The 20,147-nt window shown below is 40.3% G+C and overlaps 1 protein-coding gene and 1 long non-coding RNA gene across 2 annotated transcripts in view; one reads left to right on the top strand and one right to left on the bottom strand.

Moving 5' to 3' along the window:
• Window positions 1-20,147, top strand: part of KIF26B (kinesin family member 26B) — a 302,239-nt gene that overhangs the window by 188,687 nt on the left and 93,405 nt on the right. Inside the window, exon 5 of the mRNA XM_062573637.1 lies at window positions 7,051-7,234. Within this exon, the coding sequence (XP_062429621.1) occupies window positions 7,051-7,234 (184 nt within the window). The remainder of the gene's footprint in view (window positions 1-7,050; window positions 7,235-20,147) is intronic.
• LOC134139225 (uncharacterized) lies at window positions 10,419-18,887 on the bottom strand. The gene is made up of 3 exons (XR_009958092.1): window positions 18,578-18,887; window positions 14,139-14,931; window positions 10,419-13,289 (listed from the first exon to the last, which is right to left on the bottom strand). It is a non-coding gene; the product is annotated as an uncharacterized LOC134139225 (long non-coding RNA).

Genomic DNA, 20,147 nt, shown 5'->3' with positions numbered 1-20,147 from the left:
AAATGTTCCTCTGAGGATTCTGATTTCATTCTTTACATGTCTCACTAGGCTGCAGTACCGCAGCTCTGGGTTTGGCAACACAGAGAATTAAAGCAGAGGAGTGAAGTTGCCCCGATTCTCTTTCCTAGCTCATCAGTCCTGTCGGAAGGCAAGGAAGATGGACCGGGAAGGGATATGGCTAGCCAACCGCACAGTGTTGTACCTCTGTCTTCTCCCTCTCAGTCTGAATGAGAAATACTGTTCGATGTAAAGGTGTGAGAATAAGCCCATGGAGTCCTCCTTGCAGCGGGTGGAGCAGGTGACAGCCTCTATTTGCAGCAGATGGTGGAGAGGCAGTCTAGCCCCTTGGGCTCTGGCTGCTGTCCACTTGCTGGTTAAACATGCTGTAAAACATCTCTATTCCCTTTGCTTTAGCAGAGGCAAAGAAAGGCATAGTGCAAAGGAAGGCTCCCACCCCCGGGTCACTGCGCTCTGAACAGAAAGATGAGGTCAGGCCTGAAACTGTGTTTAGTGCCATCTGCCTCAGGTTTTAAGGTAGGGGAAGTGCTTGTCCTACTAATTCAGATGTATCAGCCTGAATCATCATCACATCAAGTAAATGTGAGGTAGAGCACCCTGCGGCATGAGTAAGATCAGCAGGTTAAAGCAGTAGCACCCAAGCCAGAAAAAAAACCAAAATGTGAGGAAGGGAGTGAGGGAGAGGAGGGAAATATGTAGACAGGACAAAGGCAGATATGAGATCTCCCCTTTCAGTGGTAGTACCTTATAGGTCAACTCAGCTGTAATGTCACCTTAGTGATCCAACATGACTAGTATAGATGATTGGCTGAATCACTTTAGATCATCATTCAAAGCTGCTAGGTTAGATCCCTAAAATTAGGTGTTGTAAACACCTTCATTAGTGTCCTCTTTACAGTTTGCATAGGCTGCATGTAACTGATACCATTTGGTATCTAAAAACCCTGGAGAAGAAGCAAGTGTTGAGTGATCCTGTGTGCCTAAAAATCAAAACTGTCATTTTATTATGGAAAAAAATGTATTTTGTGTAGGTGAAAGGTTAATATTTTGTCCTGGGTTTTGTATACCCTTAATTTTAGCCACTTGGAGAAACTGCCAGCCTGCAAAGCCATTCAAACTGCCAGCAGAATATATGACTTAAAGGAACCCACTTCCTACTGCACCTGACAGAAAGAGTGCTTATTCTGAATTACTTACTCTTAATTGTAACAGTTAGAAATGGCAGTAATACGAATAATAATGGTAGAAGAAGAAGAAGCTCATCTTTGTCTAAGCACTCAAAAAAGGAGAAACATGAAGCCTGAATGTTTATAGTTTTAATGTATACTGTTGGCTCTTATCTGAACTCCAGCTACATGAGGACCTGTGTGATATGATGACTCAGTTTAAACAAACACATTTATCCCAAACAGAAAATACACCATGAACCCGTATTTGCAAACATTTCAGTTGGAAAAAATCAAAACTAATGGCAGGCTTCCAGTTAATTGATGTAATGTCAAATAAAGGTATACAAGAATACTTTGCAGGTTACAGCTTCTGTACTACGTGACAGATGATGATTTCTCCTTTTGCTACAGGAAAGAGTTATGGTCCAGATTAAAACCAAAACAAACAAACAAAAGACCCCCCAAAATCTGTACCATGATTAGGCCTTTTTGTGTTGAGGAAGAGGCTGGGGAATGGTGTCTTATGCTTTAGGTGCCCAACCTGAGACTGTAGGAACTATCATATATCAGTGTTTCATTCAGTGGCTGGGTAACCAACACTGCTGGTCAGATATGTAAGTATATTTTTCAACTAGTTACATATCTGGACAAATATATTTAAGAAATTTCTTCAGGAGACTTTTGTCCATTTTCCAAGCCAGCATGAGGATACGACAGGCAAGGCAGTTCTGGATAAGTGAAGTTAGAGTTTTGATTACTAGGCTTTAATTCCTGAGCTTGTAAAGTCAGCCTGTCCTCTGGTTAGACATCACTTGCACACAGGAAGTGTACATATCTTATTCCTTGAAAAATGCACCTAGCAGAGAGGCATTTGTGTTACAAAATGAAATTTATGCTTCCAAATAATGAAGATAGATACCAATATAATTATTAGATAACAAATAGATATTAAGTTTTAATGAACATTGCAAAGACAGAATTTAAAGTTAGCTAGTGCATGATAGTTTAGCCTCCACAGCTTGAGAGCCATTTCTTCAGTATAAAATAGAATTTGAAAGTGAGCTTATTTCAATTTTTATTTTGTCAGGAAAAAATAGTATATCAGCTCAATTACCTCCGTAATCTGGATTTCTGTTTCCAAGGCTGAGAAGTACTTCATGCATCAGAGTGTAATACAAAACTCCAATAATGAATAATTTTACAAAGATACACACCTAAGGAAATTTTTCCAGATGTCAGTGGTGAAGGGCTGTATCAGGTACTGAAGCATAAGAGTCAGTGTTCTTATCAGCAATTATCTTTGCTAACACAAGTGCAAGTGATATTTTTATTATTCATATAAATGTCTAATTGCCTTCTGAATCTAACAAACTTTCTGATCCTACTGATCTCTGTTTTGGCAGTGAGTCCCAAAGTTTTAGCTATGCTTTGGATGACATGTTAAAAAATACATATTTTTAGCAGCTTAAATAGGTGGCCCTTGAATTTGATTAACAGTCCCTGTTTTCTTACTTAAATGAGAAGAAGTAAATATTCTACAAGCTGGCATACCTGGGCTTCCTGAAATACATGATCTTACATGGATTTATGCCAAATGAGGTCCCAGTCCACTCTGTTTGTGCTGGAGATACACGACCATTATTTATTGCAGGGAGGCTTTATTGGGCTTTTAAGTAGTGTAACACACCAACAGTTTTGTTCTTTTTTTCCCCCTGACTATTGCTACGCAGCAAGTGGGCCTGGTTTTTATTGAGTTGTCCTCAGAGTTTCTGTGAGCAGCTGAAGCTAATTTAGAAGCCATGAATGTTCAAACTGTGCCTTCCTCTGTGTTTGCTTGCATGTGTCACTGTACTTTAACTGTTTGCCCCATTACCTGAGTTAGGTATTTCTACAGTTTTCCGTAATGCCTTTTATTTTGTCTAGAGTTTTGTCAGCTTCATGGTTCATTCATGGGTTGCTTATAACTAGTAAGAATAGCTTTCTTAGCAGAGATCAGTAAAGCACTCTAGCACTCACCTTGTTCTGTGTTAAAAATGTATTATTTAATCCATTTCTATCCATTGATCTTTCCAGATAAGTTTCCAAAAAGTGTGGTTTGCCGCTAACTTCTCGGAATTGCTTCTAAGCTGGTTTATTTTCATTTCTTTCGTAAATTCTATAGAGGGTCCTAGGCTTTCAGAAAGTTCCTATCAATGATAATTTGGAGCAAAGTTAGCTCTGCAGTGAATGTTTTTGAAAATCGCAGCCTGTCCATGGAGTTTTAAGAGTACAAAATCTATCACCATTTCTGAATACGTGGGAGGTGCAAAGCGTTCTGACTGCCCAGCATTGCACCTTATTAAACTTCTGTTCTAAAAAGCAAAACCTAAAAAACATGTTTCTGCAACTAGTGGACTCAGTGTTAGCTACCAATCAGCGGTGTATTCAAAGCATTTCTCCATTCCTGCCAGCGATCCATCTGTTCTGTTTGGATTGAACTTTAATCAGCTTTCTAACACCCAATCTGCAGTCTCAAACCTTTATCTTGAAATTATTTCCTCTGCCACAAATCTTTTAAGCTTTCACAGTGTCTCTAGCAGCTTGTTTACATAGAAACTCTCAGGGAACATAATCCAAATTAACTAAAGGTGTGAATCCAAAGTGTATTAGCTAAACTGCATTAAATCTGGACGTGAATTAACTTAAATCAAATTAAAGGCACTTAAATTGTGAAGGAGTGTGTCCACACGGAGGCCTGACACAGCACAAATTACCCACTGCGAAAGCTGAATTTGGCTCAGGTTTCCGGTGTGCCTCTGTGGAGATGATCCCTGCCGCAGCTGTGCTCCACGCAGCCCCGGCGTGGTTTGCCTCGAACGGGAGCCTGTTGCACACCCTTGCTCAGGCTGTAACTGCCATCGCTTGGCTTCAGACAGACGCGATGTAACTCTGCGAGTGAGCAGCTTCTCGCCAGTACGTAAAACCATGCTGCCATCATTGCCATTGCGATTACTGCAGTAGTTTGCACAGTCTCAAGTGGAAATCAAAGTCCTATTATACTAGATATTAAACAAAAACTAATTAGCTTCTCCTGTACATAGAGCAGAGTCAGATGCTGGCTGAGCTGGATGAGCAGCGAGTTGGAGCAATAATCAGGTCTCCAAAACTCCTGCCTGCGCAGTCGGGTTGTCCAGAGAATCCCCATGGGAGAGCATGCAGACCCATAACTTGCCTGGAAAAAATCAAATGTGAGAATTTCTACCTTCCTTTGCTGTGATCATGGGGCCAAATGAGTGTCAACTTGCATGATCAACTGATTTCAGAGCAATGCTAGCTACCCAGGCTAAATGACTTTAAACTCATGGAAATGTGCTCACAAAAAGCCACTCTGTGCAGGTTTGTGTCATCTTGCAGCCCACAGCTGGTTAAAATATCCTCCTCTTATCAATCAAATGCCCTGGGAACTACCTGAGGCTACTGCCTTTTTTGATCCCCTTTGAAATTCAGTGAAGTCTGATAGGTTCATAAATGGTTTTCTAGCCCTCCATCCATTGATTTTCTGTCCTTAGGGAAAAACAAAACCCCATGAAGCTGTAAGATGTAGTTCATTGTTTTTTCCGTGTATTTTGCTAGTTGCAGGCCCAACATATAAAATAAAATTCATGTTCTTCTATTTGAATGTTATCTCAAAGGTTATAACTGTCAAACTAGAATATAGTTCCAAGGTTTTGAAAAGGCCAGATATCCTCCAACAATTTTTTTTCTTTAAGAAAAATGTCAGCTATAGACTTGGTTGGTTCAAGAAGTGGTTTGTATTACACTATCAGCTCAGAAACAGGAACAGCATAATGTTAGGAAAGCGTATAGTGACAAGAGAGATGATGGCTCCGGCAACTTAGAAGATATTTTGTAGGAGTTGTATTTTCACCCAAGGTGAGTTAATGAGACAAAATGTAAGGCCTAAGTGGGTAGAGCCATGGACTACTGAGCCTGACCATATAAATGCAGTGGTATGTTTTTGAGTGTGTTTGGCCAGCGTTTGTATTTTCAGTTATTACACACAGTACAAGATTTTGCTTAAAATGATGTTGTAGTGCAGCTACTGCATACTGAAGACTTTCATTCAGAGAGGACAACTTTGTCAAAGCATTAGTGATGGACAACGTGAAGGCTGAAATCGCTAAACCCTTTCAAGGCACTGAAGTGTTGTGAGGAAAAGGAGGAAATGATACTTTTTGCTGTGGTTTTGGCCAACACGTTTTGATTGTGTTTTCAAAAGAAAAAAAAAGCAGGGCATCTTAAAACAGAGGGCTAGGTTATGAACTGCAGTTTGTAGGCCAGAGGGAAGGGGAAGGATAAGAACAAAGAGGTGGTACAGAAACTTCTGAATCATAATTCTGTGTCAAGTCAATTAAAATCTCCTAATGTTTTTCGTTTATTAAAAACTAATCTGTCTGGAACAGTTTTTCATTTGCCACAGGCTAAACGAATACACATTGGCAATGTGCACAGTGCACCCACAATCAGCTGACATATGGCAACTTCATGCCTAGTGGTAACTTGTTCATGTGTCTGAGACGTCTAATACAAACACAAGATACATAATATTGAAATGAGTGTTGTATATATGTATAAAAGTTTATTTATTCAACTTTTTTTCCCTAACACCTTCAGTTAAATTAATTTAATCACTTTTGGAAGTTCAGAGTTGGGTAACGTGCATTAATACCAGTGCAGTGGAGCCAGAGTTTCATAAAACTTAGGAGGATTTAGAATTATTAGTCTTGCTTGTCACACTTCAGCAAGGTAAGGAGAGCTACTATCAACACAGACTGCTTTTTTACTGATCTTAAGTCACAATTTGTCTGCCAAAGCAAACAACATTAAAGCAACCTCCCAAACTGTTGTATCCATCTCTACTTTGAGATGCTCCTTTACCCCGTTGGTCTGGCTCTGTTTAAAGTGACCATTTTACGGAAAAAAAAGCTCTGGGATGGTATGATTAATATCAACATTATCACTGGGCAAAGCAGAATGTGCGTATGTATTGAAATAAAACAGCTACAACAAAGGCTGAATGTTGAATTATCTCTCCAAGAAAATAAAAAAGAATGTTTTGCAAAACAAAAGTACTGAACAGTTCTGTTCCATAAAAGTTTGTCTTTTTATCTGATGTTCATACAAACTTCAGCATTCTTATCCAAGTGTATTGTATTAATAAAACTAAATCTTAATTTATTTTCCCTGCTTAGTGGTTAATACAGCTGTAGTTGATGCGATTGTCCCCATCTCACTGCAGGCTGCAAAATTCCCTTTGGTCACTGTTTGTTCAGTTTTTACACTACCTTATACTTTAACAGGTGATAAAATATCAAAATAGTGAGTGCAAGGCTACTCACAGCTCAGCAGATTCACGTGAGGATTTAATACTAATTACCATAACAGTGGCTGCTTACTTCCAAACATTGCGCAGGTATTCGTTTTCTAATCAAAGGCTTATGAATGACGAACAATTCTTCGTGAACCATTCAGTGACTGAGCTTAATTTTATAACAAAAATTGCTGTATAGCTCATTAATTTAATTGCAGATTTGGTTGCCTTCTTGCACCCTGAATTGTTTCAGTAGATGAGATAGTGAAAGAGGCCTGATTCTGACCCTGCTTCATGCAGACTGGTTAAATTTGGAGAAACTCTGTAAAGTCAATGAAATTAAACCAGTAATAAGGAGTAAAGAACCAGAATTATAAAGCTGTTGGGGTCAGTGAGGGCAAAACTGAGATCCTACGTAAAAGGGAACCTCATAAATACAGTCTTTTATTCTTGACTGCTTCTAATGTTGGTTTGGGGGCTTTTTTTAGCTTACCCTTGTCATTTTTCCTACAGAGCTGCTCAGAAATTGAACCTGTCTTCCAAAAAGAAGAAGCATAGGCCTTCTGCATCTACTGTTCCTGAATCTCCTCTCTTCTCCACCAGCTTCAGCAGTATCCTTCAGACCTCTCCACCCCCTGCACCACCATGTTTGTTGAGAGCAGTCAGCAAAGTGAAGGACACTCCTGGTGTAGGCAAGGTAGGCCTTGCGAGTATCATTAAAACAGTTGTTTTCTTTGGGAGGAAATTTTTTTTCCATGATAAACATTAAGGAAGACCATTGTACTTCTTGGTTGGCTTTACTGAAATTTGCCCCCAAGCATGCATTCAAAAGCTTGACAAAATTACTTACTATGTTGATAATGGTGAATTGATCCTTTTTCCTTCGGTTAGGGTATTTCCTCCCATTCTCCATGATCAAACCCTCTTAAAATACTGTTCAGGTATACATCTAAAATACTCTTTGGGTATGTACTTATAAGGGCAACTGGTTGAGGCAGTAGAGAAGGTGGCTGTATAGTTTGTTGCTTTGCTGTTTGCCTGTGTGAGGCTTAAGCCCTTCATTTCTCTCTGTCACAGATGGAGAGCCTGGCACATGACATCTAGGAATACATGCAGGCACTTGCCAAAGATAGTAGTTTGCTTTAATCAAAGTAGTTTCTTATGCAAGCATCTGTGTGCTCTGCTTTTTCATATTCATTGAATACTAAGCGGAGACAATGAATTTGTTGAAAGTCCTTCTGTTTAGGAGAGAAATCACATTGTGTTGTCTAGGAGCACTGGGCACAGGACGTGCTTCGTTATTTCTGTTGCTGGTTTTAGATACTCACTTTGGGAAATCGCACAGTTTCAGTTCTTTCAAAGAACCAAGGTGTTACTTCCATAGGTAGTTTATGTCCACTGGAAAGGGCTCACAGGATTCCCTCTGCCCCAGACTCCCTTCCTTTCCTCTGAACTGATAGGTGGGAAGGAAAGTACAAATCTGTCAGGGTTTTGCAAAAGTTAGTACAGATGCGCACACTGATTTCAGTGGGAGAGAGAGTAAACTTGTACCTGTTAGTTGTTCTAGGCATCTGCTATGGCAAATATTTACAGCAGAAGCTCTGCACTAAGGTTTCTTACATTTCTGTGCTTGAGACTGCTTATATCTGGGGAAAAAAAATCCATTGAGTAATAATGAAGGATGTGTTCATGGAAACAAGGACCTAATTGTCTTTTCTGACTTGTGAGAAAGTTCTCCATCTCTCTCTCTCTCTCTCTCTCTCTCACACACACACACACACACACACACACACAGTGTCAAAACATTGCAGATCTGACCTGAACGTCTCTTGCTCCTCTGATTATGGATTTCCGATGGGCAGGGCTTAGGCAGCAGACAGAGCTATGGTTTGCTTCTCCATCAACACCATATGCTAGAGCAGGTTCTAGGCTTTCCAGCTGTCTAAGTAAAACAGAAATTTTGCAGCCCAGCAGATAAAGAGGTACAACTGGCAGCCAGGTCAAGGCCAGCCCACTTCTGCAGCGGGGAAGGGCTAAGACAGCTAGAACAGAGACCTGCTGGGGAAATCCTGAAGGACAATTCTGCCCGTGCCAAGGTAACAGTGAGGATGGCATCAGTCCCTGTTGCTGCTGGGAGGATATACTGCCCCTCACACCATCGCTGTTCCCTTTGGAGAGGCAGCAGGGATTTGCGTGGTTCTGTTGTTACTGAAGTGGGACTGGGCTGCTGGAGACAGTTTCCCACTTTGTGTATGCCTTGGGCCGGTTTTGCAACCTGCACTTTAATTCAAGCACAGAATAGAGTCTGCAGAAATAAAAAGATGTATTGCATTCATCCTGTGTGCTGTCGGATCACATTTACATATACTGACAAATTCACCCCAGTTGTGACTTGATGTCAATAACTTGAGGTGGAAACATTGGGAAGGAGTTTGAAGCTTAATCATTACTGTCAAGAAGATACTTATTTTTTTTAATAGATTTACCATCTAGTAGTTACCAGAGTATGTAAAAGATAGCTAAGAGATTTTAAAAAATATTTTTAACACATGCTACTCCAAAGTAGGAGAACCAAATCAGATTGATTCATATAATCAAAATAGGGAAAATTCTTTTTTTCTACAATATTTCCATTAGCAAAAATATGTATAGCCTGCAGTTTGAGGAATTCAGTTCCATTTCTTTCCTCTTCTGTTTCTTCTAGGCATCACCCTATAATTATGACCTAAAGCTCATATACTTTCATTGAACTCTTTCTATCAGTTTACCTCTGTAGCATAATTTACATTTTAATATGTCAGAGATAGGTGTGAGGCATAATAAGTGGGTAACTGCGGGATAAAAATGTAATTTATCTGTCAGACTGGGAAAACTTCAGATGAAGCAATGGAATTTTCAGCTTGCTTGTTTTTAATTTATTTTTGGTGTTGTTATTTACATATATCCTGTTTGGTTTGGTGGGCATATATTTTGATATGACCATGCAAAAAGTTATACTAATTTTCCCAGCATTTTCTTTAATATAATACTTTCTATAAGACTTAAAATGTATTAAATGTGGGCCAGTGTGGAGGAAGATGGTTCAGAAGAGCTAAACTTTTATCTTCAGTGACCTGGATTTTCTCTGGTTTGGATAGAAATAACATTTTACCAATAATCACAGTGTGATAAAAATCTGGTTAATTTTGGGTTTGAATTGGCTTGGCATTTTCTAACATGAGAGTCTGGTTTTTTTGAAAGTCTAGTTTGTCAGAATTGAAAAGCTGGCAATTGCTAAGGCATCTGGCTTTCTAGGATCGCTGGGGACCGTCACATACTAACTACCCAGCACAGGCTGTTCTGCGCTTCCTAGAAGTGATGGATTTTGCTTTGGAGCTGGGAGCCCCGGGACAGAAGCTTTATGTTACTGGCTGAGCCATAGCTTCGCAGCTCCCTGACAGTTTGCCAGGGTGCATGGGCATCCAGGAGCTGCAGGACTGGAAGCTAGGAACTTCAAAGCTTAGACTTAGAGGCTCGATGTAATTTCAAAGTTTTCTAGAAAAAAACTTGCCTCCAAACAGTTGCCATTTTAGATTTCCACTTCCACGGGAAATTTCAAGGATTCTGCTTTTCATTACAAAATTGATGACAATTGAGACAATTCCAGACTTTCTTAGCGATGGTCAACTGTCATGTCTAGGCATGTAATTTTTACAAGTTAAACTAGGAGGATTTGACTATCACCAACATATTCCTAGGTTAATTATCAGCTCAATTAGTATGGGTACAAACAAAGAATCTAAACAGGCAAAAGAAGAGAATTAGAGAGGGTTTGTTCAGGCTGCGTGCCTCATACCTTTTCCCACACAAGGCCTTGCAAACCAAACTGTACCAACCTGGATTTTGGAAGAAATATTACGTGAACACTAACATTCAGCTTTGCAGAAGGAGGAGGAGAATGCTAATAATGAAATGCTGGGACTATGTAATCACCATTTTACTTTAATGTTAGATACGTCACTGACCCTAGCAGAAATACAGCAGTCTCAAACTAAAATGAAGTAGTAAAGGATTGAACCCTGTGTTAGACTCATTTCCAAAATACTCTCCTTGAAGTAAAGTAAAAGGTGAGGTGCCCACGTGCTTTGGGTTTGCTCTTCCTAGCAAAAGCTGACCCTGCACTGTTGTTTCCTGATAACAGAGAGGTTTCTTTCGAGATGAATGATAGTTGTGCTCCATAAGCTGCAACAGCTTGCATGTTACTTTTCCTTCTCTCCTTGTTTTTCCCTTTTCATCTTCCTACTCTGAGCTATTCTCCAAAGGAGAGCGGCAGGTTGCTCCGGTTGGATTTACACATATACGCAGAGTGCAGCTACCATGGATGACTGTACGTGCAGTTTCACCAAGTCCCGTCATTTTCTGGAACATGCTCCTTCAGGCTGTTTTGTCCTTTCTGACAATGAGCCAAGAAACAGAGCAAAAAAGACTTTCTGTGCAGGAATAACAAATTATTCCATGACTTCGCTCAGATTAACTAGTGTGAGGGCATTCTAGTAAGATTTGTGTAGATTCCCCCCCCCAACCTGCTTACCTCCTTTTTCACACCCATTTTCCATCAAACAGAAACAGGACAAAAACTGCTTTTTGTTGAAAGCCTGAGACATTCCTTTTGTGAAAGGTGTTTTGCTGAACACCACATTTCTCATGAAAGCCAACTTTAAATAAAATTTTTCTGCCAGTCTTAATAAATAGGTTGTGTTCAGATGACACAGGGCTTAGAATGAATGGATGTGATCTCTGAGCTTTCTTTCATTTATTATTTTTCTCTATGTAGCTTTATAGATTTCTGTCACCAAAAGATATTGGTTGTATTTGGGCAGAGGTTAAATTGCTTTATACTTGCATGTTATATTTTGATGTGAATTGTTGTTTTTGGCTGTTATTAGTCTTAACATAATATAGCAATATTTGTGCATTTAAAATCGTCCCTATGTAAAATGTTTCCACCAGGGAAAAGCAACTCATCACTGGACTTTCTTCTGGAATTCAATTCAAAGCAGTAGCAAAGCCAACTAAACTTTGTGATACTGTGATTATTTTTTATTTTTCTGTAGCACCAGAAGTCCTGCTGCAGAGCCTAGTCCCATTTTGCTAGATGATGTATAAATGCAGCCCAAAAGATCTCTTTCTGTCCCAGAACGCTTACAGGCTAAGTGTACGGAGGAGGACCAGACAGAGGGACAGGAAACCAGAAGAAACAATGCAGCGTTATCAGTCATCTTGATAGCAGTGTCCTCAACACATCAGCAATCTAGTATTAGATACCCCTTGTCAAGATTTGTAGGTGTTGCAGAAGAGGAGATTATTAAAATCTTTGAAGGGGGAGTAATAGGTTACATTGCAGACGCTTTTGAGGAGCCCTTTGGGAGTGTGTACGGCAGGGTAGGAAGCAGCACAAAGGAGGTGTTTCTGATAATCTAGGATGTGAGTGAGGGACGCAGGAGCGGGTCCCCTGGCAGGGGCTGAGCACGGGGCCTGGCTGGGAAAGGCCATGAGCAGGAGCTGAGCAGTGCCCCCCAAAATGACAGATACTCCTGAGGTACACAGCTTTTTCTTTAAGTATCTGTGCCACATACTAAAGATTCAGTTAAAAGTCTTTTATTTTCTGTGCCAGGCTCCAGTAATTTAATCTTACTTTAAAACACAAACTGTTTGATTGAAATAAGCCTAAAATTTACTCTTCACTTTATATTCTCTACAGCCTACCTTATCATCACCTTCATGACCATAAACCTCAATCTAGAAATGTCAGAAAGATTTTGTCTGACTTGAAATTGCCTCTGCCAAAATGGCAGGGGATTTTCAGAGACACTCAAATGAGGCCGCAGGTCCTCAGAGGCAGGGTACCACTGATGACTAGCTGGCAGGGTCTTACCTCCTTGGCCTAAAGAAAGCATTATTGTGCTCTTAAAAATCAAAAGATGGTCTTATGTCATACCACCCCACTTTATACATTGATGGTATAATCTACCCAAGAGGTTGGTCAACATGCAGTGCTTTGTAGATTACTTCCAGGTAGGGAAAGAAACTGTGAAGGAATGGATCAGGTATTATTAATGCGATTCAATTCCTTTATGAGGAAATATAAAATCTTGAATGCAGATGGAGAAAAGCAACCAAAAGCAGTTTTCCTGCTTACTATACCAGCTCTGTTCAGCCAAGACCCTTATGTCCTGTTCCCTCTCCAGTTTTAGGTGTTCTGCAATACCAGTGTTGGTTCAGGTGCCAGGTTTTTCTTGACCGTCTTGATTTTTCTGTCCCTGCTGTCCACTTGAGCTGTTTCTTATTTATATATATCTCTGCCAAAACTAACAGTAAACAAACCCCTACTGCCCAAGTAGTTCAGATTTCTGAGTAGACTTGTATGTCTTTTAGGGGAATGGAAGTATATTCCAGTTTTGCATTTGCACACCGCTATTTTAGCTATCTGCTACCTTAAAATAGTCTATTGGACTTCTTACAAGATAGGGCAGTGATTATAAGCACTGGCTTTGACATGCTTTAATCCAAGCTATAACAGTACGGAATATGTGTTAACAATGAGTAAGTATTCTCTTGGCTTTTGCCTGCGACCTGAATAGTGTTTGTCCAAATATGTCTTCAGTAGCAGTGTCATCTGTGAAGAGTATGTGTCAGTGGAAAGTATGTCAGTGTGTCCGCTTCGTATCAGTGGAAAGTGAAGAGACGTTCTTAGACTTGCATGATTTGCAAAGCTGGTTTGAGAGGAATAAAATTGATGCATGCATTAGGCCCACAAGACATAGGAACCCCCCCTTTGAGTGTTTGCATTTTGACTCTGATTTGCAGATCTGAGGATTCTAGGGGAATCATTACTGTATGCATTAGCAAATATTAATGAAAACTCGTGTTAAAGTCAGCAAAGAAAACAAGCATAACTTGCAAAGTATGTATTATTCACTTCACTGCCACCCGTCTTAAAGCTTTTCATCAGGCAGGTATATAGGGAGATAAAGTTAATTGTTAGATGGCAAATCAGATTTAAACCCTTTATCACAGAAAACAATTTCTAAGGTCAAAGCTGTTTCCTGATGAAGTCATCATGGTTACTGAAATGGAAAAAAAAAGGACTAATCCATGAGGCATTTAAAGGAGACATATGTGTTCATCATTGTTGTCAACGTGACTGTTCTATAAATTAAATAATTAGTTCCACTTGGAATGAAATCCAGGTGGCCTTTTGCCCTCCCTACAGAGTTGCTCATAACTGGGATTTTCCTCAGCAAAGTTATTGGTTGGGTCTGCTGAGGCCTTCATGTACTTTGGCTAGAGTCCTGCTAAATGTGCTTTTCTTGGAGGACTTTTAATGCATCAAACTGCTTTAAGAAAAAGGTGAAATTCACAAAAGGTGTAAAAATTGCTATAAACAATGTTAATGTCCTGGATCCCTCTATCATATTTTCTATGCGCAGTTTGTCCTTCTCTGAGCTAAAGCCTATTCTGGTTGTGTAAGTGCCCTCCCTGGCTGGAGGAGAGGGTTAGATTGCATTTTTGTTGCCCGAGAGCTATAAGGAAAGACATATTTGGAAGAAATTTTTACCTACTCATGTTTCCACAATTTAATGGATGGCCATAATTGCGTTTCCGTCTCTCTCTCAGCGCAGAAGCTGCTCCTTCATGGAAACTTTGTAATAAGTACCATCCAAGCCTGCCAAGGGAAAACTTGGCTCATTACCTCCATCCTACACCATACTAGACAGAATTCCCACGTAGGAAAAGTAGGGCTGCATTTGAGCCATATAATGTAGCCAGCCACAGCAGGGGGAGATTGGGTCTCAGCCATATGTATTAATGAGTCTACCAAGGGGAAATAGGTCCATTTTGGCCCACTGGCAAGTTGTTAAAAGCTTAGGAGGTGGCTCCATGGTTACTGGTGTGATGAGTTGGCACTCCTGGTAAAATGATTCCCAAGGTCAGCTGGTGAGGAACTGGAGGAGGGGCTGAGGGTGAATGGCTTTTAGTGCAGTTGTTTCCCAGAGTACTGCAGATGCAGGCAGGTAAATAGAGGCAGACACCAAGCAATGGGTGTATTTCTGGAAAGCAGAAATCAAAGGCAGAATAAGAATATGTTTGCTGTCCTTACACCTGACTCCACAAAATGGAGCAAGTTTGCTTTATGGCATAAAGAGTGATCTGTCCGTCTGGGCACTTGTGTGGTCATGTTTGACACTGATAGACTTCTCCAAAAATACTGCTAATATGGGCACTAACTACGAGATGATGATAGCAAATATGGATAACAGGCTGTTGCTCGGTAGATTTCTTCTTAACTCAAAAGGTTCAAAAATGATCTTCCTCTTCTCGATTACATCTTCCTACATGTTCTTATGGATAAGCCTGAGAACAAAAGAGATGAGTAGAGGAAGTTTTCAGGTAGAGTTGAACTAGACAGAGGAAATGTGAAAAAACTATACCTCATTTTGACAATATTTTTTCTTACTTCTGTGTCAGAAGAGTAAATCCTTTAGGTGATTCTTTTATAATAGATTTCACCCAGGTAAACAGCTGTAAAGCCTAGTTTCATATTGCTGTTCTGTTGAATTTTCCTTCAAATATTGAGGATCAAAGGCAAATTAGCTCACTCAAATCACTACAAGCTGGTGCTGCTAAGTTTTTAACATTCCTAAGTGACTTTATTTATAAAGTTTCATCCACATTGCCACTGATGTTTGATTTTGCCCACTCATGTGTGGCTTTTAGGATACTTCACTGTGTTCTTGTATGAGGTAACTTAGTGGAGCGAATGAGCATAATTTGGAGACTTCGAGTTGACTAGAAGCCTTGATACACAGACACTTCTCAATTAATGCAGCTCTTCCAGTATAGTCAACATAATAAAAAAAATGCTACAGAAATCTTTAATATCTGGTCACGCACTAAGTATGCTTTTTTACTTTAAACATATCTTTATGTTGTTGAAATGGTATCACAGTACAGTGAACCACATTTCTAAATTTCTTAAAATTAATGCAATTTGAGTGAAAATTAGTGGGATTTTTCTAGAGTATAAAAGCTCATTGTTTTCAACACTCTGATTTCTTCAAACTGTTTCTGAGCTGTTCTATTTTCATGTCCTTTGCTTTTTAATGTAAGTCGTATTGCATATTGTATTTTCAGACATTATGATAGCTCTAGTTTATCACTTTCCTTTAACTTCTAAGACTTTTGGTACTGCTTTTTGAAATGTCTTCTTATTCCTCTTGCCCTGTCCAGATTTCCCAAACCATTAAATTCACATTTAAATCCCTGAAGAAGAGGTCAGTCTAAATCTGGAAAGTCAACATGAAAGAAACTTTTTTTTCTAGGACAATGTTGAGCAAGGAATTTTAATGCTGAATGGTTTATTAAACCTGGGATCTTGGTAAGTTTTCTGAGATCTTATTCAAATTGAGGGCAGTGTACATTAAACACGTAACTGTAGGCTTCACTGTAGACTTTTTTTTTTTTTTTTTTTTGGTAAAAATTCCGAAAGCTCCTCTTCTCCCAGCCCTTTCCCCTGGTGTTTGACTCCTCTCAGCATGTGTCCAGGAGCAGTGCTCTGGCACAGACAGGATGGGGATGCTCCAGGTGGCTCCAGTATAGCACTGCTGTAACAACAGACTAACGACTGGGCTAAGCCTATTAATTCAGCTACAAGATTTTTCTGCTTGCCAATATCCAAAAGGTCTAGGCTTCACCTCATTTCTCTATACAATGTTGACTTAAATAGGTAACCAGCCCAGCTGAGCAGTGTGTGAGCTGCATTTAAATACTGAGAACACCATGTAGATGAAGCCCTTCTCATTCCCTATTTCTTCCCCTTCTTCTCCTCTTCAGTTAAGAATCAAACTCATCTTTTGGGAACATCTCTCTGGAGACGTTGAACCATTTTTCTTTTGCTTCTTTTATGAGAAACCGGTCTCTCCCTGCTCTGGAGTCATTATCTCTCCATCTTTTTCCTCAATCTTTAGTGCCTCGTTATTGCACTTCGTTAGGCTGGGATTCATGTCGGTGACTCTAGCCAGCTGATGGCCTTCTGATCTGGGCTGGAATTCCTCCCATCCGCAGTGGGGAGAAGTGCTACCTGTATTAGGACAGACTGAATTGCCTACCAGAAGTTCTTTTCTTTTTCAGTTGATTACAAAGGCAACCTAGACAGCCAACTTAGAATCAGATATGTGTGTTTTGGCTGCACAAGTAAGGTGAAATCAATCTCTCTCTGACTAGCAACATAGCCTTTTCTTGTGTTCTGCTCTGAAACTTTAGCTGTAACATAAACCAGCTACCAGGAGCTGTAATAACAAAATGCTTGTAGAAAGTTCCAGGTAGTTATTGCCATCCTCCAGGTGGACATCTATATCCTCCACTGTCCTGTCCAAGAAGCATCACAGGCTCACCATAATGTTCCCAGTCCTGGCTCGAGGCAGCTCATTGACAGCAAAGGCTCTGCCATTTATGCGTGAAACAACTAAGTCCTTCAAGGAAAGGACTCAAATGGCTTTTGCACTTTCTTGCCACACATTTGGCCTTCCGTGAACCAAAGGAAGATTGAACTAATCTTTACTGATTTAAAGACATATGTTCAGGTGTGCTTCTGCCTGTATAAGCAGTCACCATGTGCATGCCCATTGCACAAGAGCTGCTGGCCCTCAGATCCCCCAGTGTTGTCATAGCTGTGTGAGCAGAACTGAGCTGCTTCCAGTGCGGACTCCTACCTACAAACTGATGAGGCACTGTGGTGCGGAAGATGGGATCATAACATTAGGAATCATCTGATTCCTGATATCCAAATGCTGTTTAATTTTTCACATATAAATAGGCCTTTTCTTCTATATTGTTGCTGATGCGATTTACAGTTAAAAGGCATTTTCCTTGGATGGTGAGATATGAAATGCCAGGTACAAAAAGCAATATTTTAATGTTCACAGGTTTTTTTCTGAAATAGATTTTTTTTCTGTAAGGTAAAGGTTAAAACAAAGTTTGAAATCATTGACATGACCAGTCCTGCAAAAGCGGGAGGTAGGTTAATATGTTTTTTAAGGTCTGTGACCCACAGAACTTCTCTTGTAGGACTGAGAATTGAGAAATGGAATGAGTGCACCTGCGGTGGGTGGATGGGTAGGTATATGTATGTAGAATACACAGCATATGTATAGTCTGTACATATGTATCTATAAACATATGTATATCTGCATATATGTATACATACATTCATCTCCCCCGCCACCCAGTACAGTGTGAATATATAGCAAAGAGCTATATGTGGAGTTGCCAAACAAGTTATCTGGAAAATTGAAAAGATAGCTAGCTATAGACTTGCCTTTGTTTATAAACCAGTCATTTTTTTAAAAGAGGAAGAATTCCACATTCCCTTAAGACATTTCCAGTAACATCTTGTGGAATTTAATCAAAAATAATATCCTTCTTGTTGCTCAGCTCAGTCATCCTACACGTAACATTATATTCTCCTATGAGGTGACTGAAAATGCTCATACAAATAGCACCATTTTACATTAAATTCTCTAGGTATCTGTGAGGTGCTATTACATTTCTGTAGATCACAGTTGGTCTCATTCATATTAATTGCTGCTGAATTTTTCCACAGATCTGCTCAATTTATAATATTTGCACTGAAGGGGAGAAGCTTAGTTAGAAAAAGATACGGTGTCAAAATGTGGTGCCTATTAGAATGGCAGGAAGAAAGCTGTACATTAACCTTTGCAACAGCACGTACTCCATTACAGAAACATAGATGTGGGAAAACTATCACTTCTTCCCTTCACCCTTTTCCCACAGGAAATATGACATACGTATTTTAAACTGCACACAGCGTGAGCAAAATTTTTGTTTTAATCTCTTGCCCCCTTCTTTCCACCATTGTGTATTGCTGGAGGTTTACCCAAATACAGAAATTGTTCCTGGCTGGATTGGCCACGGCACCTGAGCCCTGATTCTGGGAGCAGCGTGGCTAGAAAAGCTTCCCTGCACCCCCCCAGGAAAATACCTTAAACATTGCACTTTTGCCTTTGCGTTTCTGTGAGCGCCGAGGAGCTGTGCTAAGGTATGCGCTGGCAGGAGATCTGACGGAGGCACTGGCGGGGAACGGGGTGTCCTCTGGCCACACAGAAGGTGAAGGCATGCGCGCTGATTGATCACAGCGGGTGCAGATGTGATAAACGCAGGGAGGCCCCCGCGCCTTTTGGGAAACCGAATCGCAGCCCAGCCGAGGAAATGGGATTCCCCCGGGGACCTGTGTGCTGCAAGCGGTGGGAATCATGAATCTCCGAAGACGGGAGGCAGTTATTCATCACGAGGACTGTTCTGCTGTGCGAGGCGTTGCTGAAACAGAGCACCACCAAGCTATTGCCTATCTTATCGAGGCGTATTAATAATGCAGCAGTAATAATAGAAGAACAAATTAAAAATAACTGGATGGTCAGATAGCAGAGTTTTTGAGATTAAGGGGATTGGGAATTGCTTCAAACAGTTAATTGCAGAGCAGCACATACAAGGAAATTTGTCTTTGCTGTTTTGCCTTTGTTATTTTCTTGCTTGTCATCTTATCTCTGTGAGCATTATTTCTAGGGCTTTAACATAGGGACTAATAGGTACAATATTTCTTCACAATTTTAGACTACTTTTTTTTTTCTTTTTATCTCCAAAGGAATGAAGTATCTGTTGCTGATCCATCTAATTCAGTAGGGATTAATAACACTGGATAAGAATAGTATTCTGATTATTAGCCTTTCTCTACATAAACCTCTTACTATTTTCTCCTCCCACTCCCAGCCCACAATATAAAGCCAGACAAAACATTACAAGTGGTAACTTTTCAGGCTTTAAGGCAAATTTAAGCATGCTGTTCCATGGAGCTTTGTAAACTCTGCTTTTGGTTCAGTGTGGTATGAAATCTCCAGAATCCTCAAATCTCTTGTGGTGCAGGAGAGAGAGGAGTGTGTCCATCTGGTTCCCCAGCACCAGATTATTGTGCTCTCACCCAGTCCTCTCTTGCTTGCCCGGTGCCTGTCTGTCGCTGACCTGGCAGGGCTTTAACTGATGTAGCTGAATCTCTGCATGGTAGATTTCAATAGCATTAAGATAGAGACTCCAACAGAACTACTCTCTGGTCACCAAAACGTGTCTTTACTCAGGGCATGGACTGCAATCTTCTTGGTTGCGTGTCCTATTTGCTAAGCAGTTTCAGGACCTTCTTAGATCGTGCTTTAAATGAAATAGATAATGGACGTAGTGCAATGTGCAGCCGTTTCACGCAGCTCGATCCAAGCAACGCTGGCCCACTGAGAGATAAGGTTATCAAGGGAAGCCCGTTTGATTGAGTGCCTGATACGGTGATGGAGGGGAGGCTTAGCAAAGAGCTGCAGCATGCCTAATACTCCCCATTTTTCTGGAATGCAGCACCATTTGTGAAACTGGCAATATGGGAGCTCAGTGTCAAACACTGTAAATCATTTGTCGTCCTGCTCTTAACATGGTTTTAGCAGACCAAAGAGCTTCATCATGTAGTATTATTATTACCATAGGATTTAATCTACTTACAGAATAGTCCATTACAC

Source organism: Rhea pennata, chromosome 3 (genome assembly GCF_028389875.1).
Source record: "Rhea pennata isolate bPtePen1 chromosome 3, bPtePen1.pri, whole genome shotgun sequence".
In the NCBI taxonomy this organism is placed as follows: Eukaryota; Metazoa; Chordata; class Aves; order Rheiformes; family Rheidae; genus Rhea; species Rhea pennata.
Note: the sequence above shows the minus strand (reverse complement) of the source record. Positions and strands in the feature narration are given on the sequence as shown.